The sequence below is a fragment of the Plutella xylostella genome, chromosome 20 (assembly GCF_932276165.1).
Source record: "Plutella xylostella chromosome 20, ilPluXylo3.1, whole genome shotgun sequence".
NCBI classification, from domain to species: Eukaryota; Metazoa; Arthropoda; class Insecta; order Lepidoptera; family Plutellidae; genus Plutella; species Plutella xylostella.
Genome location: NC_064000.1, coordinates 7,524,630 through 7,550,858, shown reverse-complemented (window position 1 = coordinate 7,550,858; position 26,229 = coordinate 7,524,630). Strand labels below are relative to the sequence as shown.

The following is a 26,229-nucleotide window of genomic DNA, read 5'->3' as shown; positions in this document are numbered from 1 at the left end:
ATCTACAATAATAATTGATTTTCGAGCGATATTTCAATTAACAGTAATGGTTACAAAATAAAATGATTAAACAATGTCTAGTTACTATACAATAACACAATATTACTGTGAGGCGTGCCGCAAGGCATCATACTTGGGCCGACACTATAGCTAAATATAAATAGTAGTAAAAAACCAATTTGCTAAGCTTTTATGCTTTTTGTATACAGACAAAAAACTGCTGTTTATTTGAAAATTGGTTTAATACTAATCTGTGTAATTAAGGCATAGATTATGGTACTTATGCCGAGATTCAAGGTACTAGGAATAATGTCTTTAAAAATGGAATGCATTAAGTAAGAACGAATATTGTTCTCTGTATTTTTATGAAGCTTTTTATAAAACTTATAATTACTTTTACAGACTAAACTACTTACATAATACATATTGTAACAAATACTATAAGATGTTTTTTAATAACGATTAGCATTTTTTCATATATTTTTTTAAAGAATTAGCTTCTTCAATGTAGCACCTTCCATAGGAAGTGGAAAATCATATTTTAAGACACACTTATTCCTTAATTTAGGCATTTATTTAATGTATTGGATGGATTTGACACTTAATGTTATAAAATTGCTTTTTTTATTGTCCGCAATTAATTTGAAAAAATACAATAGAGCATTATTTTACCCGGTTTTGACAGAGCCAAGAAATCATAAAATACGTTTACCTATTTATCTACACATTTTCAAACAGACGAAATCTTAAATTAGATGTTTTGAACGCGTAACCTTATACTGGTAGAAGATAACATATATGTATTTAGATAATGACAATACCATTGTAGATGTGTTAGGCCGTATGGTAAGGAATGTAAGTACTTACAAATATAATCCTGCCAGGGCTTTCGCAGAGCTTCACTCTCGCCAACATATTAGAAGAATATGAGTAGGCCCCCGCCACACTGTCATTGGTTGATTCGATATTGATGACATTTGATTCGATCCAATGAAAACAAAATTAACTTTCCTCGCACACCCCGCCACCTTTTAGCTACTTATTTTTCATACTAGTTCTTCGTTATATGGTCTGTGCAGGCATCTAACCTGTAACTTTGTGCCACTCTAAATCGAGTAAGATTTGCCAATTCGAAGACTCCGAAAAAAATATGCGTGTAAAATGTGCCGATATAAAAGTGAGAAATCTCTACCAATGTTTACCACTGTCACCGGCTAGAGCTATGTTTCAGTCATCCTTTATCTGAATTGAGTTAGCCAATTCAAAGTTTGCTAACCAGAGGTGTAGCATCTGTCCGTCACCCTGCATCTGAGACTCCAAATCGACATATCTTTCACCAATTTTAAGATTCCATACGAGTGTAAAATGTGCAAAGATAAAAGTAACACAAATTCCTTAGCTCCTCCCATTTCTTGACCGCTCCGGCCGGCTAGAGGTGCAGTATCTGTCCGTCGTCCTGCGTGTGTGCGTCGGGCGGGTCGGTCAGCGTGGCGGCCGTCAGGTCCACCACCTCGTCTTGGTCGTCCTGGTCTAGTCTACTGCTGTGGGGGGAGATTTTAGGGTTAGTATCGGGTATTTAGTTTTAGGGTGGGTGTGAAATTAAAAGAGTTTTAATTTTATTATTGTTAAGGAAACAAACAGAGCAGATGGATGCATTAAAGTTAGAATACATAAATATTTTTTTTCCAATAAAGTATGAAAATACTTCCATTGTTAAGACATTTACTAAAGTTGAGCGTCGACAACGAGGGGTATATGGAAACGTGTATGACACTTTTCTTAGCTTGTCGATTCTGAACGGTTCACCAACAGATGATTATCCCGTAATTAAGAGACGTATCAATCGACTGTTAGAACTAGAAAACAGACTTTAGAACTGGGAAAGCGTTTGTCACCGGCATAATAAGCCTCATTCCATTACCTATCATCATCATGTTCACTAGCAGGCAGCGACCGCGCGGGCTCGGGCGCGGGCGGCGCGCGCTGGTTGGCCGGCCGCACCGTGATGATGAGGTTGGACGAGTTGGCCACCATCATGTCTGTCACCTGCGGGGAGAGGTGGTGAGGGGTTTAGTGGGTGAATGCGGTGAAATTGTAGTATTAAGTAAGGTATTTACAGTTTGGGTTGTTGTTTTGTAAGGTTCTCGATAATAGGTTGCTTTTCCACCAGAGGTTTGCTATGCCACGTTGCTATAGATTACATGCGTTTTATTCCACCAATAGCAGCATAGCTGCATAGCACAACTGTGGTGGAAAGGGACCGTTAATGTGAGGAATCTCCATAAGTGTCTATAAACACAGCAGGCCAGTGGAGCAGGAGTCGGCCAGCCCGCCCGGCACCGGCACAGAGATGAAGACATAGCGCCGCGAGCGATATCTCTCTCTCTCTCTCTCAGCCTTCCGTAGTCCACTGTTGGACATAGGCCTCTCCTAACGATCGCCACCCCAAACGGTCACCCGCCATCTGCATCCAGCGGCTTCCCGCTACCTTCCGCAGATCATCAGACCAACGGGTTGGGGGGCGACCGACACGCCGTTTGCCGACGATCGGCAAACGGCGCCGACGGCGAGCGATATCACCAAGGTGCAATAGGGAATATGCGTAATTTTTTTTAATACTTTTATTGGATAGTTTTACATCACTTTATTATAGTAAAAAAAATTCAACGCCAAAATAAGTAATTTAAGGTATTTTAAAGAAAGTTAAAAAATTACAACCATCACGACCACTTTGAAATTCCCGTCAGGATGGCGGGCTATCGTGACGTCATAATCGTTTAATTTCACGGCTCAGAATAATGAGTCCCGTCAGTCGGCATAGATTTTTTACCTAATCAAGTAATCACAGAGTACTTTTGTATTTTCAACAAACCAGTGTTGTCATGGTAACAAACGAAAAAGGAAGTGTATAAAGTGTGATCAGTGGCTGTTTTATAATGGTAATAAAGTGTGACCAGTGGCTGTTTTGTAATGGGAGCTCGTAAATAGCTGCTAGTAGCTCTTTTGAAATGGGAGCGCGCAAACCAGAGGACCTTTGTACACAATATTACGCTATTATGGCAATATGAATATAAAGTAATATTTGTATTGTATGTAAGTACTTACTGTAACTTTGGTTCTCAGTAAGAGAGACTAGGGTTAGTGGGTCATTCTATTCTATTATCTGTGGGGGTGTAAGAACCTGCACCTGGCTCTCTTGAATGGAACCATTGTGCATATCTCAAAGGTCTAAACCCCCTTATCTAAACTATCGAATAAGAGTATAAAAATATATGCATATTCACTAATATTTGGGCACACGGCTCTCGACTTTTCAATAGTCTTTGCTGTCCTTTTCCGCAGCTGGCCACAGTTTACTCGTTCATACTGCGTAATAAATTTAATTTGTCCAGTTCTTCTGATTACGAGAATTCTTCCATAACTTAATTTAGAAAAAAATAACAACTTTTGAAATATACTAACGACTGCCATTATAACCTAAAAGTAGAAAGAGCAACTTGTGTCATGTTCATGTCATAATACCTACTTACAATACAAATTTAATTTTATTGTGTTGCAATATGGAGCATATTTGAGTGGCTCGTTGACTAGCGAATGGCTGTTTACGCCTCATTACAATAGAACAACTAGTGGCAGCCCATACACTACCAACAAAAAATATAAAAAGTCCTACACTTTGCAAACAAACAAGCATATCAAACAAGAAGTGGAGAGGTTATAGGAGGCTAGGATCTACTCGTATTGGAAATTTTTTTATGTGATCCATCGTATCTGATCACAACGAGCATCACAAATACTCGGTGACATTAACATTTCTTTGTTTACACTTGACATTTATTTAACTATACGCAAACGCAAAGAAATTATTATTCTGAGATTGATATATAAAGAATTATGACGTCACATCCGCCCTAAGAAAATGGGTGACGTTTCTCGGAAGTTAGAATTTACCGAGGTTTTTTTGTACTTTTCAACTTCATTTACTTGCTCAAAAATAAATTATAATCAAAAATAATGATGGAGTCGTAGTTATGAAACAACAAAGTTTATTATAAATAATATTTGACCTTTATTTGAACCACTTGCATATTCCCTATTGCGAATACCGTAGTTTGATTAAAAATGGACGCCAAATACGCTGTTATAAACGACAAAATGGTGACGCTTTTATTCAAAATGGCGCCGGTCTCGTTCGAAATGGCTGCCGAACACAAAATTACGAAGCTTTAATCCAAAATGGCGTCGATTGAATCCAAAACACACACCTTATCGAACTATGGCGTCGCTTCAATTGCAAATGGCGCCTCCTAAATTGCAAATCTTTCAAAATGGCGGCTTACCTGATCTAGAGTCTTGCTGGCGACATCGTTAACATCTAACAAGCCCGTGGACTCGGCCAGCCCGCCCGGCACCAGCCGCGAGATGAAGATGCCGGCCGCGCGCTCCACGCCGTGAGCGATATCAGCGAGATGTGATTGCTAATAGCGTTGTGGGGGCAATCACTAAGATGTGATTGCTAATGGTGGTTTTAATTCATGGCGACGCTTTTATTTAAGATGGCGTCGATCCATATCAAAATACATATCTGGTCGAGCAATTGCACCACTATATTGTAGCGATGCAATTAAACAAAATGGCGCTGATATCGTTCAAAATGGTCGTCAACACTTATAACGCTTACATTCAAAATACACACCTTATCGAAATATAGCGTCGCTACAGTAAAAATGCCACTGCCGAAATTGCAAATGGGCTTGCATATAAAATGGCATCGATCTGATTCAAAATACACACCAGCACTAGCAATGGAGCCGCTTCAATCTAAAAAACCCTCTCTATAATTCAACATGGCTCCCAACTCACTTGATCTAGAGTCTTGCTAGCCACATCAATCCCGTTCACCTCCAGCACTTCATCATTAACGGCTAACAAGCCGGTGGACTCAGCCAGCCCGCCCGGCACCAGCCGCGATATGAAGATGCCGGCCGCGCGCTCCACACCGTGAGGCGTGACGCGGACTGACGTGCCGTCCCTGTGGAATGTGGAAGGGGATTTTGTGAGAATCGTTAGGCGCTTGGTAGTGTAGTTGGGGAGAGCGCTGACTTGGGAGCTGAGGGTCCCCGCTCAAAGCAGAAAGGTGTTTGTTTAAGAATTTAAATATTTGCTCTGTCTTGCTATACTTATCCAGTGCGGGGTGACTCGGTGTATATCCCCAACAGAGACGGTATATACGGTATATACCGTCTCTGTTGGGGATATACACCGTGATTTAGTGACAAGAATTGTCAGATGTTTGGACGTGTAGCTGGGGAGACCGTTGAATTGGGGGCTGTGGTCCGAGGTTGGATCTCCGGCTTGAGTAGATATTTGTTTAAAGAAAGATATTTCTCTCGGGTCTTGCGTATCCATATGCTTGTGTTGTGTGATGTCTATAACTGCTCAGTGAGAATTCAGGAAAGTTTAAGCATAAAATAAACGGACGGGAATCCAAAAGGTTACGTTTGATAATCGAACATAAAAAACTTACCTTATAAAAAATCCTAAAGGCCTGTCGGAGCCATGCTTCAGTAGTTTGACTCTTCTGCACGTCTCGGGCACTATGTCTACATCTATGATTGCTGATACCTGAAATGAAAGGATATTTATTACATTAGGTAGATGGATAACTTAATATTGATTGAGTAACCTTTCTACACAATTATGGAATATGGAATAGAAATTCTAATCATTTATGGAATAGAAATTTGTAACACTGAACCTGAACACAGTTTTGAACAGTTACTGGTATTCAGTGAGTACCTAGTTCCCTCATCTGTCGTAGCCCTCATGATCATCATCATAGTATTCGTTCGCTTTTGTTTCGTGTATTAATTTTAATCTGTGCTTTCGTCTGAGCGACTTTAATTTGAAATAAAAACCTAGGTTTTCAGGAATGATCGACATTCGGCTTTCAGAAATGACCTAAAATGACAAATCGCACTCACCATTCTAAAATCGTGCGGGTTGGAGATGGCCAGCCCCTTGTTCTTGGCCGGCGTGCCGCTGAGGATGCTCGAGATGAGGTTCCGCGGCCGCATGGTGCCGTAGCCGTTCAGCTCCTCGAGGCTGTCGCCTGGAAGAAACAGATGAAAACAATATTTTAATGTCAAAAACATTCTAGAGAGAACCATTTACAGGAACTTCATCATCTATCAGAATAGAATATGCTTTTATAAGGGTGAAAAGTAATAAATTAATAAGTAGCTTAGCCTCATTTTGAGGGTACCCTCAACGATGGTGGGGGAAAGGCAATGGAACAGTTTTCAGGACTCTGTAGATGTGTCCAATCATGACTGTGGGTGATTAAAAAGGGCACCTACACCGTGTAGAAATGTACCTCTGCCTACCCCACAAAGGAGTAGCTGTTCTTGTGTGTATGTTTATAAATATCAGGTATGCACATACTAGGCATACTGCGACATTCTATAATACAAAGACCTACTCGTAGATAGAATTGGTGATTGGATGAATTGAGGAATTATACGTTTTCAAACTTTTAAGACAAGCGAAACTAAACTAGTAAAGTTATAAATAAAACATAACTATATTCTAGCGCAGAACTACATTAACCGATCCAAATAAAGGAAATATATTTCTTATTGCTACATAACCTTATAACATCTATTTCCTAGACCACATTCCTAATATAGCATCAAAGAATTTCTCAACCAGAGGCAAACATAGACACAGGCATAGAAACCCAACTTCAGGTGTTCAAATACGAATGGTTCTTAGCTGCAAATATGTTTGTTGTATGACTAAGCATTTATCTTAAGTATATGATTAGTAAATACTATGGATAATAACTTGATTGTTCCTAATTGATAAGTGACTATTGCATTATATTATTAGTAGGTAGATATTGGATGTATTCGAAAAGCAATCAAATAAAAACCTATGCATATTATCAACCTACCAAAATAATATACGATACTATACATAATGGTTTTAATTAAATGCAATATGTACCATGTCTAATATTTATGCACGTCAGTCAGACGCACATAGCATCGCAATTAAATATATCTACATATTTTCCTGTTCGTTTATATTTACCATTATGTAATAGAGGTACATAATATGCTATACATTGAGACGAGAAATCCTTTACTTATAACTGAAGCATGATAAAAAAAATAATATTAATTTAATATCTGGAAACAATGACTAGGTCAACATAACTCACAAGAGTCCTACTAGTAACAATCCGATCTATTTTCACATGTAAATTGTAATCAAAAGTACCAGGAGCGTATGAATCGAGAAGAGGCGGTCTCGCTCCAGCGATGCATGGCCGTGGGTCGGTGGGGGACGCGTCACGTGATCAATTTACCCGTGTTCACAGTCTTTGCCGGTCACCAACACCTATCATCTTCATACTATCCTAGTAAACGGAAGTTGGTGTGCATCTCTGTTATTATTTGTCAGGAAAACGGCTGGATCCATTTAGTATGTATCTGACACACTAAATTAACAAATAGCAGCTCCAGCTTCTTTTTATCCCATGAAATCCCACGGGAAAACCTTTTCAGGTGAAGTGAATACGCGGGAAAAGATATATCAAGCCAATAATTTGTAGACATAGAACAAAAATGTTTTTTGTGATTAACGACTTGTATTTTAGTATGATAACACAAATAGACGCGCCTTTGCGAGTAAGCATTACTATACCGTGGTTAGGACAAATTGCTGTTGGGAAGCTTAGTAATTGATGCTATTTTTGTGTTTAGGATGCTTTATTTGTAGATTGAGTGGCGGCTGTAATTAACCTTTGCGGCTTTTCAATTTAGGCAGCGTTCCCACTACGCCGGACCGGCAGATCTGCCGCGCCGGTAAATCTGCCGGAAGAGCTAGTGGCTGTACAATTTATATGAAGCTATTCACATTATCCCGGGTCCGGCATTTTTGCCGAGCCCGGCATTTCTACCGAACGTTTTGTCACTACGAATTGCCGGTAGAACGACCGGGCCCGGAGTAATGTGAACGAGTTTGTGCCGGTATCTGTCCCCCGCTCGCCCCGCTCGTGCTCCCCTCGCCCCTGGATGTAAAATGAAAAGCATGGAAAATCTTTCCCGTAAAATAGGGGTACCCAATGTTTTCTTTTATTTTGCCTTCTATTAAGATACCACCACAACACAACAATTTCGTCGTCCATTGTGCGCGCAGGTCCAAATTCAACTGAGGACTGTCTGAATTTCTTCCGGGATCCGATGTAATGTGAACACTCTGTCCGGTGTCCGGTTTTCGGCAGATCTGCCGGTCCGGCGTAGTGGGAACGCTGCCTTATTGTTCACTATTGAACTAACCTTGGTACTGTACGCTTGATCGAAGATCTTTCAAGGAATAAATATGTGGTATTGAAAATACTGGCTTTTAGATTTAATCGGCTTTTATTCAGTTTTTTATTAAAATTTATCCAAATAATACACGTCTTTCGTCTTTCACTCTTCTTCCTTTTTCTCACACTCTGTCATTCCTCACCATAGACACTTCCTCTGAGTTCCAAACCCCACACACGCCGACTTCAGCGCGTCCCATGTTTTGAATGGCTTTTCAGCCCGAATCCATAGCGCCGCCGTCCCCGTCAGCGATCTACGGGCCACCACCAGCTGCTGTAATGCTGACCATCCGAAGATCTCCGCGTTGTCTTCTATGTCCTCCACCCATCGCGAGGCCACATACATTCTGTCCTGCCCGCTGAATTTCGGCACCAGCTCCTCCGCGTAGTTCATCATGTTTGCTGAACACCCCGCCGTTGCCGCTGCTGCCGCCCCCGTCCTCGTCGTCTTCGTCGTCGTTTTCCTTGAGTCCCCACGTTCTCCGTCGTCGTACATGAGGAGTTTTTTTTTTTTTTTGTTTTCACTGTCGTGGCGTCGTCGTCGTCGTCGTAGTGGTGCAATTTTTAATCGTCTTTAAAAAAAATGCCCCCGTCGTCTTCCCGTCTTTTCCACGGCCAATCTCCAAAAATGGCCGCTACACCGTATTTAGAATTTTGAATTTCGCCAAATAAATCTTGCCAATCTGATATTTTTAGGTTTAAATCGCGGCCGAGCCCCCAATTGTGGTATTGAAAATACTGGCTTTTAGATTTAATCGGCTTTTATTCAGTTTTTTATTAAAATTAATCCAAATAATACACGTCTTTCGTCTTTCACTCTTCTTCCTTTTTCTCACACTCTGTCATTCCTCACCATAGACACTTCCTCTGAGTTCCAAACCCCACAAATATACTTATAGTGCCACAAACTTATCTGTTCCGGTGAGAGCGAACTAAATTGGTCCATATAATCTATGTCAATATGAAATTCATTAGTACAGTAAGTAATGAGGTATGGACAGGTATGGACCAATTTAGTTCGCTCTCACCGGAACAGATAAGTTTGTGGCACTATACTACGAATTATATGTGTCCCTGATCATCTGATCGAGGATAATTTTACTACCCCATTTATGTTTTGTGCTTTAATTTAATTCAGACTCTAAATATATGTAAAATAGTCTCTAACACATATTATATAGTTCACTGTACATAAAGTACTAAACGTATATATGTATGCAGGTACAGTACATAATTGTTAGTTATGTGTCGGGCAGTACGCTTTGTAGAGATCACGGCCAGATCAGATCAGCATCGGATACACATGTACACATGTAGAACTAACTGTTATTTATATGTATAATGTAATAAAACGCAATTTAATATTGTAACTAACGCGCTGACCCAGTAGCCGTGAGATTAGAAATCTAGATCCAAGTTCAAAGCCCTAATAACTCGTAGATAAATGTGTTTTTTCGTATATCGGCATTGATAAACAATAATAATCGGAGTTGGTTTGTTTCTTTTATAGAAACATGAAGTGGCATTATAAATAGAATCAGTCGAAAATCTGAAGGATACAAGATAAGGACATATGCCTACGGCTATTAAAATCCTTAGGGCGTTTAGTCAGTGGGGAAAACGCTGTCCATTTTAAAGAACACAATACTCTTTTATTTTGCACTTCATTAAAGAAAGCATTACAATATGACAACTTATAAATAAAATACTTAGTACAAAAAGGCGGCCTAAATTGCTAAAAGCAATCTCTATCAGACAACCTTTATAATGTGTATACCATGACTCGTAGCGATTTTCTGTGGCTGGCATTAATAAAAATATAGTTGGCGTTGATAAGCAAAAGTCCTGATGAGCATAATTTCCCTGCTAGGTGGGTTCAAATCAAAAGCGTAAAGGGATCTCACTAGCTTAAGAAATGTGTACGAATCGTGGTTATACATATAGGCACGAATCTATCTCGTTGTTTTAAACATACCGATTGAACGACAGCTCACATTCTTCTCTTTTTTTGGCAAACTACAGTAACCCTCGAGGCTTACGGTGGAGTAAGGATCCGACATCAACATGCAACAATAGGTGATGACAAAAAATGTAACAGCACATTGTTCGCCCACTGCGCGTCTTCGCGACGCTTAGATTGTCAATATACGGACAAGATGGTGTCTCACATAAAAAAAACAAAGAAAAAAACTGTCCGCGTTTTGTTTACTGTCGAACCGTTTTAAGTGAAACCAAATGAACCATTATACAACGAATAAAGTCACAAAAATTATAATAGTTATTTATTAATCTTCTAACCGAACTAATTCTAAATAAGAGCTCAGTGGTAGAAGTGGGGTGTTATTTGTCAAGACGTTTCTTTTGCACTGACACTCCATCTAGTTCGTTTAAATATCGTAAACGGGTCGGGTAAGGAGCTCATTAGCATAGAATGGCGTCGCCATGTTAGTTTAGCGTTGAGGTGCCGAAGTTCGAATACTTGTTGTAATTACTCGTAATATTGTGAAAATAACTTCATGTAATCTGCTCGCTTTCTTGGAGTCGGATATCGGGGGTAAAAAGTAAAATGGCAGAAAGCCGGCCATATATGCCGAAGAACCGATGGCCGGTGGGGCAAACGTAGCGTGGGACGCCCTCAGCCCTGCTGCACGACAAGGAAGGCCGAGGACTAAGTGTTAAAGTACTCTTATACATATAGACAAGTGTACGTCCATCAGTGGACGATTACCGTCGAATGATGATGATAAAGCCTGATGAAAAAATAATAATTAATTTCTCAATATTCGTTGGTGTTTTTATTTGGCCGAAAATCCAATAGAAAAAACCTTGAATCATAATACCCTATATAAAGTTAATTGCCTCATTAAGTTGACACGGGTCAAATAGGCGGTTCATAAAATTTAATGAGTGTTATACCCTCGATTTATAGAAATTAGGTGAAGTAATTAATAATAAATTATTAGTATTTATGGACGACTGAAGTCAATAGTAAATGAAACTGAATTAAAAATTAGGTCACATCATTATTTTTCATAAATTTTGTACATACCTAATTATATAATATTCAAGATGGTTCAGTACGGTGAACCATAGAGGTGGAATGCTGAGTTCTCTCGTCAAGATAGATATACACATAATATAACTTATCGTAGTAAATAATATAATAAGAATGATGTCGCCGAGCGAGTACTGTTAACTATGGCTTCGTAAGGCACCGTATCACTTTGCGTGTAGCATCGCATATACCTTCGATCTTTTGAAATTTATATTAATATATTATTTTCTATAGGATATTTCCTAAGGAGCCTCTCAGAGCGACGCATCAACGGTACGCTATACAGGGTGTTGCAAAAGAAGAACAGTAAGCCGAAAACGGGTGACTCAGGAGCTCATTCTAAACAACTTGTGTAAAAGAATTTTGGAAATTCGTGAAAAGAATAGCGAATTATTTCAGCACGCTAAGAATATTGCCTATTATGATACTGGGGTTCCCCAAAGTTCACCATACCTACGTCTGATGCAGCCTGGTAGTCCCTTTAGTCAGGGAGTTCCCTTCCCTGAATGCGTAGAATGACCTAGAACTAGATTCTTTCTTTGATTATGAATGGCGATCATAATCACGACTGAGGCAGTGTCCATACAAACGTTATTAGGTTTAATAGCACTATGTATGTAGTATTAAGAAATGTTATAAATAAACGAACATTAATAATAATAATAAAACCCACTCAACCTTAGTAGGCAACACAGAAGAAGTGAGAGTTCCCACGAAAATAATTGATGAGCTTTTAAGCTGTGATTCGTCGAACTGGTTTTCTAGCTTTCACAACTGACAAATTGGCGAATCCTATTAATATTATCAATGCGAAAGTGTTTACGTCTAAACAGCTGCACGCATTTTGGCACAGTGATAAACAGTATGAGATTTACCTAATAGGATATTTTATATCACATAACTCCCACGGATTATAACAAATAAGTCAGTAACCCAAGTTGCTGAATATATTTAAAGTGGATTGTTAAATCATGTCCTTATCTCAATAACTGATAATTAATTACTGATTATATGCCATTGAACCCAAAAATACTGTAACTGAAAGAAAAATGGCCCTATTAGACCGCATATCCTTTCACCCAAAGGTTCTATTCTATTCTGGTAGGGGGCGAAGTTCCTGTACCTGGCTCTCTCGAGTGGAACCTTTGTACATATCCCCTTGATTTCAGCTCAGCCAGCCTAGCTCCCGAGTAAACTGGAGTAGCAAGCACCCAAAGGTTGTCGAGATGATTTTTTTTCCAAGTGATAAGACCAGTAAATGTGATGTTAATGTGTACAAATAAATTACTATCTGTCTATCTATTAAAGTGAATGAAACAGATATCAAATTAATTATAATTATTTCTTTATGAGAGCAATAGATAACCCTCACCTTTTTATCTAACAGAACATGAAGTTTAAATGTTGTGTGTTAGTTCCCACACAGAACAGACAATGGATACACATGTTGATTGTAATTACACATACTGTTAAATAGTTAATTCATTGAAAAACAAGGTTTATCTGAATTGAAGATGAGACAGAGAGTGATTAAGTGATTAACTAGCTTGCTATAAATTAAAAAAAACTCACACCCTTGACCGTGGGCCTAGAATGATGCGTAAATTAATTTTGTATCATTCAATTTATAAGTACAATGATGTAAGAAACTGCTTCCAGGCACAGGGTTAACATTTGAATCCCACCCAGGATAAACATACTGCATCTATCCATTTGTGTAAATTTTTAAATAACTTGATTGACAACTACTTGTTGAGTACCTAGGCTCTGCCTAATATGATGTTGGCTGGCCGTCACAAAGTAACAAACTATTACTGAAAAGTTTTATATAAATTCATTGGCAAGATAGAGTATACTTACTAAGGAAACTTAAAATGAAAAAAATGGGTAAATTATCAGCACTTACCTTTCCTCTGAACAATGACCCTGAGCAGTGGCTTGGCATTCATCAGCGCTCGGGCCAGGTTATCATCATTGTTGATGGGCAGCAGGTCCCCGTCCCTCGGGTCCGTGTAGGAGACGAGGAAGGCCACGTCGTGCAGTCGGTGGAGCTTCTCGATGAGCGCGCGGAACTCCTCATACTTGAGCCTCTCGGAGCGGCTGAGTGAGAAGCGTCGGAATTCTGCATCAAACTGCAAGAGGTGGGTTGTTTTAGTGAAGAAAATTTAATGTCTAATATTTATATACAATAAAGTTGCATATTTACGTCTTATATGAAACAGATTACATGTAAGTAGGTAAAGAAATGTTTCAAAGTATGATGAAACTGATTTTTATCTATTTTATCAGATGTGTAAACCTAGTGATAATAATCTGTGTAATCCTCCTAATCTAGGCCAAAGTTAAAACCATAATTTCACCTGTCTATAATATTTTAAAAATAGCAGAACAATTTTGCCCCTATTATTTAAAGACTTGTTTACATGGATAGTGTTCAATCATCAAAGCTAACATTACACAGACACAAATACATGTCATGTTTAACTTATATTTATAAGAACACCCCTATTTCTGAGACATAGTAATAATCATAGAATAGTATTCTGTATTCTATAGTGCTACTAGCCAACCCAACAACTATACATTGGGTAGACAGGTCATCATTGTGTGATGTTCAGATTGAAATATTCAAGTGTCCTGGTTCAGACAATGATGGAGTGACACTCTCTTGGAGCCAACTGGACCTACACATGATGAGGAGGTCAGGGTGTTTCATTTTGGGTCAGAAAGTATGCAGTTACAATTTATATTAAAAAGAACCCAACAATAAAATCATTCTCAATATCATTGCTCTCTAGATCATAATGGTCAAAGTGTTCTTAAAGGATTATAACATAATTTAGCTCTGGATTCAAGATAATACAAGGTAAACCTGTCAATTTGAAATTGGGTAATTAATTACCTACCTGTTACTTCCCAAACATTGGATAATCAGATTAATCACAGACACGAGTGATACATATTTCAAAGGGACCCCGTCATCACTGATTACAAACTAGGGTCAGTTTTCAAACAGTGTAGGAGCCCAATATAGCGTGACTCACGGGATCACTACGGAAATTAGAAAATTCTCACCTTAGTTTTGACTTCAACATTTTGGCTATCGACTCTGGCTTGTATTTTGTTCTTCGACATCTCGGCATCTATTACTTTAAACACTAACTAAAACAAGTTAACTATTAAAACATTTAGGCACTTCCCACAACACGAGTAAACATTGTATAAAATCAAAGTTTTCAATAAAATTATTGCTGTTACAAAAAGGCTGTTTCGCGTCGTACTAATTTGTCAGTACGTTTTCAATGTGTATGGTTAGGTTATTAGAAAAAAGTATTTAATTATTCGATTCCTCCAATCACAAGCATTCGTTTGTATTTGGACTCTCTGCTATTGGTCAATCAAAAAAATGAGATGCAAAACAAACTGACTACACTCCATTCCACGCAAAACATTGCGTTTCACCAAATAATTTTGACGACCAGCAAGATACCTTTATTATTCTGAGCGATTTACTAATAGGTACTTAAGAAATAAAATAAGGCCTCACGCAGCCTCACGCTATGACACTGGGCTAGAATAGTAATGGTCTATACTACTATAGTGTAAAGTAAATACTATAATACATGTTTTAAACATGATTCACGCTACACCGTGTCTCGACCGGGCCGTGCGGCGTGCCCCGGTATGCGGTAGGGGCAGTTTTGTATGAAGTTTCATGCTTGACTGTGGGTGGCCCAGCCGCAGCCGTGTCAAACTTCATACACCGTGCCCCGGACGAAGCACGGCCAGGTGGAGACACGTTGTAGCGTGAATCAGCTGTAGGTATAACTACTGCTTTATACAGAGGGTGTACTATAGAAACTATTTTAACACCCATATTATTAATCGTTTCCTCGAGATTTCCTCCACTCGACTCGAGCACTTGAGGTGAAATTTGTATGCTTAGTTCATTACTATCTCCTCGACTCGAGCGAATTCTTACTCGAGTCGAGTATTCAACTGTCATATTTCAAGGTACCTGCCGACCAAAGATCTCAACCGAAATATTTGTAAAGCGATACGAACGAGTTACGAGATGAAATCCGCAATGTTCAAAAACGCGATTCATAACACAGAACACACATACTTTGATCTCGTTTTCATATCGCTAGTTCGTATTTGGATCGCTTGAGTGAAATGAAAGAAAATATAATTTTTTAATTGCCATGCAAAAATAATAAATACTACCACTAATTGTTTTAAATAATTTTGTTCCTACAATATATTTTGTTGGAATAGGGAATATGCGTAATTTTTTTTTATACTTTTATTGGATAGTTTTACATCACTTTATTATAGTAAAAAAAAATCAACGCCAAAATAAGTAATTTAAGGTATTTTAAAGAAAGTTAAAAAATTACAACCATCACGACCACTTTGAAATTCCCGTCAGGATGGCGGGCTGTCGTGACGTCATAATCGTTTAATTTCACGGCTCAGAATAATGAGTCCCGTCAGTCGGCATAGATTTTTTACCTAATCAAGTAATCACAGAGTACTTTTGTATTTTCAACAAACCAATGTTGTCATGGTAACAAACGAAAAAGGAAGTGTATAAAGTGTGATCAGTGGCTGTTTTGTAATGGTAATAAAGTGTGACCAGTGGCTGTTTTGTAATGGGAGCTCGTAAATAGCTGCTAGTAGCTCTTTTGAAATGGGAGCGCGCAAACCAGAGGACCTTTGTACACAATATTACGCTATTATGGCAATATGAATATAAAGTAATATTTGTATTGTATGTAAGTACTTACTGTAACTTTGGATCTCAGTAAGAGAGACTAGGGTTAGTGGGTCATTCTATTCTATTATCTGTGGGGGTGTAAGAACCTGCACCTGGCTCTCTTGAATGGAACCATTGTGCATATCTCAAAGGTCTAAACCCCCTTATCTAAACTATTGAATAAGAGTATAAAAATATATGCATATTCCCTAATATTTGGGCACATGGCTCTCGACTTTTCAATAGTCTTTGCTGTCCTTTTCCGCAGCTGGCCACAGTTTACTCTTTCATACTGCGTAATAAATGTAATATGTCCAGTTCTTCTGATTACGAGAATTCTTCCATAACTTAATTTAGAAAAAATAACAACTTTTGAAATATACTAACGACTGCCATTATAACCTAAAAGTAGAAAGAGCAACTTGTGTCATGTTCATGTCATAATACTTACAATACAAATTTAATTTTATTATGTTGCAATTTGGAGCATATTTGAGTGGCTCGTTGACTAGCGAATGGCTGTTTACGACTCATTACAATAGAACAACTAGTGGCAGCCCATACACTACCAACAAAAAATATTAAACGTCCTAAACTTTGCAAACAAACAAGCATATCAAACAAGAAGTGGAGAGGTTATAGGAGGCTAGGATCTACTCGTATTGGAAGAATTTTTATGTGATCTATCGTATCTGATCACAACGAGCATCACAAATAACTCGGTGACATTAACATTTCTTTGTTTACACTTGACATTTATTTAACTATACGCAAACGCAAAGAAGTTATTATTCTGAGATTGATATATAAAGAATTATGACGTCACATCCGCCCTAAGAAAATGGGTGACGTTTCTCGGAAGTTAGAATTTACCGAAGTTTTTTTGTACTTTTCAACTTCATTTACTTGCTCAAAAATAAATTATAGATAGATAGATAGATAGAGTACTCTTTATTTGTACACCAAGAAATGATTAACAATTTTACATAGACACTTAACTAGGGTACAAAAGGCGGTCTTATCGCTTATAGCGATCTCTTCCAGACAACCTTTTATAATCAAAAATAATGATGGAGTCGTAGTTATGAAACAACAAAGTTTATTATAAATAATATTTGACCTTTATTTGAACCAATTGCATATTCCCTATTAGTGTAGATAGCAAGTATCAAGAAACGGCTTTTTAATTCAACGTTGAAGAAATTCATAACCTGTGGCACTTTTGACAGCCGCCATGTTTAATTCATAAAAACTTTGATTTTCTTTGTGGGTTTCGAGTCAACGTACCTAGGAAATAAGAAGAAAGGAAATTAATTTAGAGAAAAACGACTGAGACATGTAAGTATCAATGTATTAACCTATTTTTTTTAAATATAAATGTTACCGGTTGTAGTCAAGAAGGTATTGTAATTTACGATGTATCCAATTTCTGTTTTGAATTGTTTTAGAATCATGAACGAGACGAATACTAGCAGCAGCAGAGTCTCCTACTCGCAGTTGGAGGCTCTGCTTGCTTTTATGGAGGAGCACCGGGAACTGGCTGCCGGGTTCCTAAGATCAACGGAAGCCCGGCACAAAAGCCAAAAGCTATGGGAGGAACTCGGGATCACTCTCAACTGCATAGGCGGGGGGTCAATTAAGACCGCGAAAGGGTGGTCTAAAGTATGAAAATAATGTCTATAAAAAAAATATTTAGTTTTGCTATCAGTTAACAAGATGTATGCATATTTATTTGATTTGTATATTTTGTAGTACTGGAGCGACTATAAGAATAAATTGAAGGCGCGGGTGAGGTCCCTCAACAAGTCCCACACTGGGACTGGAGGAGGGGGAGCACTAGGCCCTCCTCTGTCTGCAATAGAGGAGCGGGCAGTGGGGATAATGGGTCCCCAATTTGGGAAAAACATAAAAAATGTACAGGTTGACCCGCTGCCCCCTCTCAATTTAAATGAAGGTTGTCGTGTGGTAAGTATCTAATTGTTTAAGATGGAAACGTATCTCGTAGGGACGGCTGTCCGGCTGAAAAATGGCTTGAAGATCTTGGAGAGATGCGTACAAGGTCAATTTCACTTTTAGCAGTATTTTCTGAAAACGATCTAACAATTTCACCCTTTCTTCGAAAGTTTAAAATCGCTAAAACGTCAAAATATGACAGATAAGCGATATCAAAAAGTTCAACAAAAATGACATGAATCGCGTCATTCTCCATTCCGTTCATTCATTTTGCGATCTCGAAACGATCTTACTATGTTCACAGTGGCGACGAAGAAAAATCGGTGCCGGGACATTTGTGCGCGTGTAACGAAAAAAAATCGCGTCGAAAACAATGTCGGTCGGCAAATTAGCGGAATTCCAAGTGCGCGGCGGCACGTGGTCGTCATACGTAGATAGACTCGAAATGTACTATAAAGTGAATAAAATAAGTGCCGATCTAAAACTACCTATATTAATTGCGAGTATGGGTGATGAGGCCTACGAGTTACTGGTGAACTTGGCGTGTCCTAGTAAGCCGTCGGACATAACCTATGAGGCCGCGTGTGACCTACTACGTGACCATCTGCAGCCTTCCCCGTCGGTGTGGGCGGAACGGTTCAGGTTCAGACAGAGGCGGCAAAGCGCAGAAGAAAACGTTTCGGGTTACGTGGCCGCACTCAAAAAGGCGGCACGTCTTTGCAACTTTGGAGATAAGCTGAACGACAACCTCCGGGATCAGCTCGTGTGCGGGCTGAGGAGCGACGTCATTCGTCAGCGCCTGTTCGCCGAGGACGACACATTGACGTTCACGAACGCGGTGAAGCTGGCCACGTCACTGGAAGCGGCGGAGATAAACGCGGCAGCGGTGGAGGCGCCGGGAGCCAGTGGCGGCGGCGGCGGCGGCGGCGGGGCGGCCAGCTCCGGGGGCGCGGTGCATGCGCTCGAGCTGGCGCAGCAGGGGCGCGCGCGCGGGCCGCAGCGGGGCGGCGGCGGCGGCGCGGGCGGCGGCCCCCACAGCAGCCGGGGCGCTGGTAGCTACAGCAGCAGCGGCGCGGGTGGAGCGGCGTTCAATGGAGCCGACGGCTGGCGTCAATCGCGGGGCCACGAGGCAGTGACGACAGCAGGGCCCGGCCGAGGGACATGTCGTGCTTGTGGTGCGCGAAACCATTCGGAGAATAGTTGTCGTTTCCGGGACTATGTGTGCAGCCGGTGCAGGGAGACGGGCCACCTAAGGCGGGTGTGCCCGCGTGCGGCGGGGCGCGGGCGGACCGCGGGCGGCGGCGGCGGCCGCGCCCCGGGCCGGGTGCACTACGGAGCGACCGCCGCGGAACCTGACTCCTGGGAGGAGAACCTCGGCGAGGGCGCCGATCTCGAGGAGGCGTTACACAGCTTGTGTCTAAACGATTACAGAGCGGTGAGTGTACCTATGTGTTTAGACAACAAAATTGTAAAAATGGAAGTTGATACAGGAACAGCTATATCCTGCATTAGTAAACAACTGTATGAGGAATTATTTTCACATAGAAAAATTGAGAAAAATAATATTTGTCTCAAGTTTATTGATGGCTCTGAAGTTCGTCCTTTAGGTATAATAAAACCTTTAGTTAGGTATAAAGATAAAGAAGCTATCTTAGATTTATTCGTAATCGAAGGGGCAACAACTTCTTTATTAGGTCGTCAGTGGCTGGCAGAACTAGGTGTAGTGATACCTAGTTTCAATTGTAACAATGTTAGCGGTGACTCACAGCCTTTGAATAAAGATATATGTGTTTTGTTGGGCAGGTATAAGGAGTTGTTTTCGGGCGGACTGGGTCGGTACACTGGCGGCTCGGCGCGGCTGCGCGTGCGCGAGGGCGCCCGGCCCGTGTTCCACCGCGCGCGGCCGCTGCCCTTCGCGCTGCGGGAGCGCGTGGACCGCGAGCTGGACGCCATGCTGGACGCCGGCGTCATCGAGCCCACCGACTGCTCCGACTGGGCTTCTCCTCTGGTACCCGTTACAAAGGCTGATGGTGGGTTAAGAATTTGTGCTGATTACAAAGCGACCTTGAACCCCGTCTTACTGGTTGATAGGTATCCGTTGCCTAGGATAGATGAGGTACTCGTAGGACTCAATGGGGCGCAATATTTCTCAAAAATTGACTTGAGTCAGGCTTATAACCAGGTAGAACTCGATGATACTAAGAAATACACAGTAATAAACACTCATAGAGGTTTATTCACGTACAATAGACTAGTGTACGGCTTAGCATCGAGCTCGGGCATATTCCAGCGTATTATGTCGACGTTATTAAGCGGTATTCCAAACGTAGAAGTTTTCCTTGATGACGTCATCATCGGCGGACGGACGGAGGCGGAGCATTTACAAGCATTAGAGGCGGTATTCCAGCGGTTGCAAAGTAAAGGATTAAAACTTAAAAAGTCTAAATGCATTTTCTTAACCGATGAGGTGTCGTATTTAGGTTATATTGTTTCAAAAGACGGCATTAAAACGGATCCTGCTAAAGTTTCAGCTATTACTAAGATTCCCCGGCCGGAAAACGTTTCCGAATTACGATCGTTTTTAGGTCTAGTAAACTTTTATGCAAAATTCGTCAGAAACATTAGTGCGACTTTAGTACCGTTATATGATTTATTAAAAAAAGGCCGTGAGTGGCGGTGGGGCTCGGAATGTGAGCGGGCATTTAAAGAAGTGAAAAATTTATTGGTCAGTTCGTCGGTACTAGCACATTACGACCCATCAGCTGAGCTGATAGTGACGTGCGACGCGAGCGCCAAGGGGGTGGGGGCGGTGCTGTCGCAGCGGGGCGCGGGGGGCGTCGAGCGGCCGCTGGCCTACGCGTCACGCACACTCACGGACGCTGAAAAAAATTACTCACAGATACACCGTGAGGCGCTCGCGATAATATTCAGTATGAAGAAGTTCCATCAATATATTTACGGGCGTCATTTCATTCTGCGAACCGATCATAAACCCTTGGTTTCTATCTTCGGTTCCAACGCCAGTATCCCGGTAATGGCCGCGAGTAGAATGCAACGTTGGGCTATTATTCTATCAGCTTACGATTACGATATAGAATACGTACGGACGGACGTCAATGGTGCTGATGGTTTATCGAGACTACCCGTGTCTAGTAGTGGGAATAGTAAAAACGGTATACTGCCGGAGCAGACATATTTACATTTTGCTCAGGAAGCCTTGTTATTAGAATATAATGAACTTAAATGTCAAACTGCCAAAGATCAGATTCTAGGTCGGGTTCTAAATTATGTACGCAACGGTTGGCCTGACAGTTGCGACATAGTGGGTATGCAACCTTATTTTAATAGGCGAAACGAGTTGTATGAGGAGTTGGGTTGCGTAATGTGGGGACACAGGCTAGTAGTACCAGAAAAATGTCGGGAAAAAGTATTAAATATGATACACGAGCCCCACATGGGCGTCGTGAAGTCGAAGGCGATAGCTCGCAGCTACGTGTGGTGGGCAGGAGTGGACGAGGCGGTGGAGCGGGTGTGTCGCGCGTGCGCGGTGTGCGCGGCGCAGGCAGACGCGCCGCCGCGGGTGCCGCACTCGCCCTGGCCGTGGCCGGCGCGCCCGTGGACGAGGCTACACCTCGACTTCATGGGACCAATATTCGGAAAGACTTATTTAATAGTTGTAGACTCCACTTCCAAATGGATCGAGGTGTTTCCGGTACCTAGCACTGCAGCCAATTGGACGATAGACAAGCTCGTTGAATTATGGGGACGATGGGGCATTCCTAAGCAGTTGGTCAGCGACAACGGCCCACCATATTCTAGTAGCGAATTTGCGAAGTTTACTAGATCATACGGCATAGATCACATATTTGCGGCACCTTATCATCCATCCTCCAACGGGGCAGCGGAAAACGCAGTTAGGACTATCAAACGAGTTGTCAAAAAGGCCATGTATGAAAAACAGTCGATAGATAGGGCTTTGCACACATTTTTATTGTATTATAGAAATACGGAACATGCGACGACCGGACAGAGTCCCAGCATGCTGCTGCAGGGCCGGCGCCTGCGCACGCGCCTGGACGCGCTGCGGGCGGACGTGGGCGGCCGCGTGAGCCGCCTGCAGCGCCGCCAGCTCGGGGGCGCCGCCTCGGGGGCGGCCAATCGCGAAATAAACGCGGGGGAGGATGTGTGGTATAGGCAATATCTTAGGGGCGAAAAATGGGAACCGGGAAAGGTAATTAATAAATTAGGTCCTAAAAACATGGAGGTTAGGGGCATAGATGGTTCTCAGGTTCATAGGCACGTAGACCAGTTAAGACGGAGATCTAGGAATTCGCTTGTTTTCCCAGCAAAAGATAAACAAGAGAACCCAAACGTTGTGAACACTTCTGACACAGCAGATGTTGTAACGGTGGGCGTTTCGCCTCGAGGGTCGGAGGCTCAGTCGGAGCGGGGCGCGGGGTCCGTGACGCCGGCGCGGGCGCAGGCCCCTCCGCCGGCAACTCCGTCCGGCTCGCCGGAAGAATCAGCTGATCAGTTCTTATCGCCGGAGTCATCGCCCGCCAGTGTGCCGCCCCAGTCTCGTCCTATACGTACTTGCAATTTGCATAAAAACCCTAAATATAGATTTTAGAATATAAGTCAATTGTTATTGTTATGTTCAACGTCTATAGACGAAGAATACTTACATGTAATTATGTGTTTTATTGGTTCTTAGATTATTGTGTAACTGATAACAACTAAAGTTAAATAAATAGGTAATCAGTATTGCCCAGTATAACTACAAACGTTGCTTATGTTTTTAATTTTACGAATGTTAAATGCTATATATATATAGGATTAACTTACGTCTTTTGTTTGATTGTTAATGCATTCCTTTGTTATTTTTAAAGATAAGACAAATGCTTTAAATTTAGAATTAGTTGTGTAATTGGTGTGGGGGTATTGTAGGGTATGCTTAGTGAGTTAGGAAGATTGATTGAGGGTAGCATATGTGTCGGTCATTCTGGAAATAAAGTGCACTCGGTGAACATCAGCTCCCTGGTTTTATTTGGAAGATATCCCCCAGGATAGGAACTTCACACTATGTAGCTTGTTTTTAGTGCCATGTAAATCGCAATTTCATAGCTCGTTCGTAAAAATCTGAAAACGAGATGAAAACGAAGTTGTTTTTTGTGACACGAATCACCCTGGAGTATGCTCAAATATATGATTAAGAATACCGATTTCGAGGAAGTTTTGGAGTATCCCTCAAGGGCTCCTCGATTGAGTCTGAGTGGAGTGAGAGTCGAGGAAACGATTAAGAATATGGGTGTAACTCTATTTACTGTGGGAATGTAAATACACTGCGCCTGGCTCTCACTAATGGAACCTTTGTGCATGTGCATATCCCCATCATAACTGCCTTCCTAAGCTCGGATTATTTCCCACCACGCTAGTCCACACTGCGGTTTGGAAGACGAAAACGTTTGACGTTTTATGTATTATGAGGTACTTACAGTGAAATTAAAATGCTTATCAATAAATAAATACATAATACCAATACATATGCAAAAACGTCTCCTAAGCTCCAAAGTAATTTACCTTTAGCAAACACCTGTCTTTTACATTCTTTTAAGGAAAAAATCGAGGATACGCACAGAATAATAATGACGAGCACGGAACTTTTTTATAGCTGTTACAATCACGACTGCTGTCAATGTCTGTCTGACAGCTGACAATATAACCTCAAAATCAATCAACTCAAAAATCAGACAACAAAACAAATAATTATCTGAATTTAATTCGTTCGTTAAGTTGTAAAATGACTAAACTAATAAATAACAGCGCTGCACGATTGAATCCATGCTTAAAGGTTATTTTATACTTAACTTTAATTATTTAAAGTTGATCTCTGGGAAAAAACAAATAAGCAATCTTTTTTAGTTTTCACTGTGTATTTAATTTTACCATCTTTCAGGAACAAGACCAGTCCTATAACTGCCTGGACAAGAATAACTACGATCACGAGAAATGCCAAGTGTATTTCGACAACTATAACATTTGCAAAAAGTTTTGGGTAAAGAGATTCTTACGTAAACAAAGTACCTTCATACGAGTCAAAGAATCTTGAATCTTGTATTTATCGTTTGTCGCCGTGATGACTGCGTTTAAAATGGTTTTACAGGCACATTAAAATTATTGTTCTTTCCCTTATAATCTGTTTAATATTATCATGAACATTAGAGCTTGTAGAGCCGACTATTTCTAATCATGGAAATGAATTTATTAATTGGAAGATGAAATGGCAACAGGCTGATGCCCAACAGTGAGTTACTATGAACTTTCTAACATATTTGTTCCTAATATTTTCCAGGGTCAAGTATACCGAGACAGGAAAGCCAAGGGAATACATCCTTTTCTTCCCGACATTGAAGAAAGAGAGAAAATAAGGATGGAACACCTCAACATGAATAAATAAAAATAAAGATATTTAGATCAGTTCTACTAGGTATCATACAATGATTTCAAAAGGAAGGATACGCCCGTCAGAACGTTTTGTCAAAAGAAAATGGCACCCGCGCGCTGGCCCTAATTTCATACAAATTATGACAGATTTATGAGGTTTTAGGGCCAACACGATGGTGTCATTTTCTAGAGCGGTTGGGCCTGTCCTTACGCTAGTAATATATAAGTCAATGGTATCATAATGTTAAATGCACAACTACCTCAGCCATTTTCCCTTTATATAACAGGAACCATAAGAAAAAAGCTGTTATGTTTCAGTTACAACAGTAATAACTGTATGACCCCAGTAGGATTGTGAGCATTTTTTAAACAGATTAGGTATGTAGTCAAGGTTATGATATTTATTGTAAATAAGTATATAAATTAAAAGATATATTACTACCTGTGATTTTTATTGCATTACATTTGTGTGTATATAATATGGATATGAATGGAAAAGGATATTAAAAAAACTCACATATTTTGTATCTTTCATTTATTAATATTATTGCTTCTTTCTCAAGGCCATTGCTGTGAAGCTGTGCAGTTCTTTATTAACATCAGAATTTTTGGTTCAATTCAGACTGGGGTAACAGAAAACGGATAAAATAAACAACATTTGAGATAGGATCAAGGGTAAGAGGAACACTTGGAGCAAAGATAAATGCAGTCTATAGAACATACCGAAATTGCCTACCGTTTTTCATCCCCCAATATTTTTTTAAGAAGAATGTCCTACTTCATCTGATGTTAAGAAATACTACAGGTTTCTCTCGCCTCCGGTTGCTGCTACGCCAGTAAATTGAACCTTATAAATTATGGTGCACGTGTTTTATACCTAGCAATACTACCCTGAAGCCTACTAAAGCGCCACAAGGATCACTTGACACATTATCAGAACTAACGCTGCCATAATGCATATACTGTTTTTTACACACACCTTTATGCTCTCATGTAATGGGGTGCAGAAAAGCCTCCTCGATTGTCGTATCCCAGTGCATTTTGGGCCATTGACAAAAGAATAAAGAGGACTTGGCATAAAAATCGGTACTTAAAAATATATCGTCGTCTCTTTTTAACTTATCGGTGTTATCGTACGTAACAAAGGACAACAGTAGTTTTGTCTTTGCCTAAAATTACAACATTGCGATCGGTCGCCATGTTGATTGACCAAGATTGACATCCAAACACAAGGTACTTCAGCTGTCAAACAATTTGTTTGTTTACATTTTTCAAGAAAAAAGCCGCCATTTTAATTGACACCAAAGTTTAGGTAAGCGCATTTTTAGGGTTCCGTAGCCAAAATGGCAAAAACGGAACCCTTATAGTTTCGTCATGTCCGTCTGTCCGTCTGTCACAGCCGATTTACTCGGAAACTATAAGTACTACAGTGATGAAATTTGATGGGAATATGTGTTGTATGAACCGCTACAAAAATATGACACTAAATAGTAAAAAAAAGAATTGGGGGTGGGGCCCCCCATACATGTAACTGAGGGATGAAATTTTTTTTTTCGATGTACATACCCGTGTGGGGTATCAATGGAAAGGTCTTTTAAAATGATATAAAGTTTTCTAAAAAACATTTTTCTTAAAGTGAAC

General features: G+C 40.5%; 3 protein-coding genes and 1 long non-coding RNA gene across 7 annotated transcripts; 3 read left to right on the top strand and 1 right to left on the bottom strand.

The window, feature by feature from the left end:
* Positions 1-1,292: 1,292 nt before the first annotated feature.
* On the bottom strand, positions 1,293-14,737 carry LOC105395840 (partitioning defective 6 homolog beta). 4 transcript variants are annotated; one of them, XM_048628280.1, is made up of 8 exons: positions 14,508-14,737; positions 13,339-13,564; positions 5,985-6,112; positions 5,528-5,625; positions 5,007-5,032; positions 4,341-4,456; positions 1,922-2,046; positions 1,295-1,538 (listed from the first exon to the last, which is right to left on the bottom strand). In XM_048628280.1, the coding sequence occupies exons 1-8, from the start codon at positions 14,565-14,567 to the stop codon at positions 1,430-1,432; spliced, it is 888 nt and encodes a 295-aa protein (XP_048484237.1). In that variant the 5' UTR covers positions 14,568-14,737; the 3' UTR covers positions 1,295-1,429. The 4 variants fall into 4 exon arrangements, with proteins under 4 accessions (XP_048484235.1, XP_048484237.1, XP_048484233.1 ...); XM_048628279.1 differs by having other exon boundaries at positions 1,299-1,541; positions 14,508-14,736; XM_048628278.1 differs by lacking the exon at positions 4,341-4,456 and having other exon boundaries at positions 1,293-1,538; positions 4,864-5,032.
* Positions 14,738-17,373: 2,636 nt separating this feature from the next.
* On the top strand, positions 17,374-18,141 carry LOC125490117. The gene is made up of 3 exons (XR_007267462.1): positions 17,374-17,529; positions 17,640-17,853; positions 17,944-18,141. It is a non-coding gene; the product is annotated as an uncharacterized LOC125490117 (long non-coding RNA).
* A 3,385-nt stretch (positions 18,142-21,526) lies between these two features.
* On the top strand, positions 21,527-22,774 carry LOC105380528 (uncharacterized protein K02A2.6-like). Its single transcript, XM_011550106.3, has one exon. It carries the CDS (start codon positions 21,527-21,529, stop codon positions 22,772-22,774), a length of 1,248 nt encoding a protein of 415 aa, XP_011548408.2.
* Positions 22,775-23,851: 1,077 nt separating this feature from the next.
* On the top strand, positions 23,852-25,109 carry LOC119691647 (coiled-coil-helix-coiled-coil-helix domain-containing protein 7). The gene is made up of 4 exons (XM_048628240.1): positions 23,852-23,995; positions 24,101-24,199; positions 24,497-24,631; positions 24,822-25,109. Exons 1-3 carry the CDS (start codon positions 23,945-23,947, stop codon positions 24,599-24,601), a joined length of 255 nt encoding a protein of 84 aa, XP_048484197.1. The 5' UTR covers positions 23,852-23,944; the 3' UTR covers positions 24,602-24,631; positions 24,822-25,109.
* Positions 25,110-26,229: the final 1,120 nt, after the last annotated feature.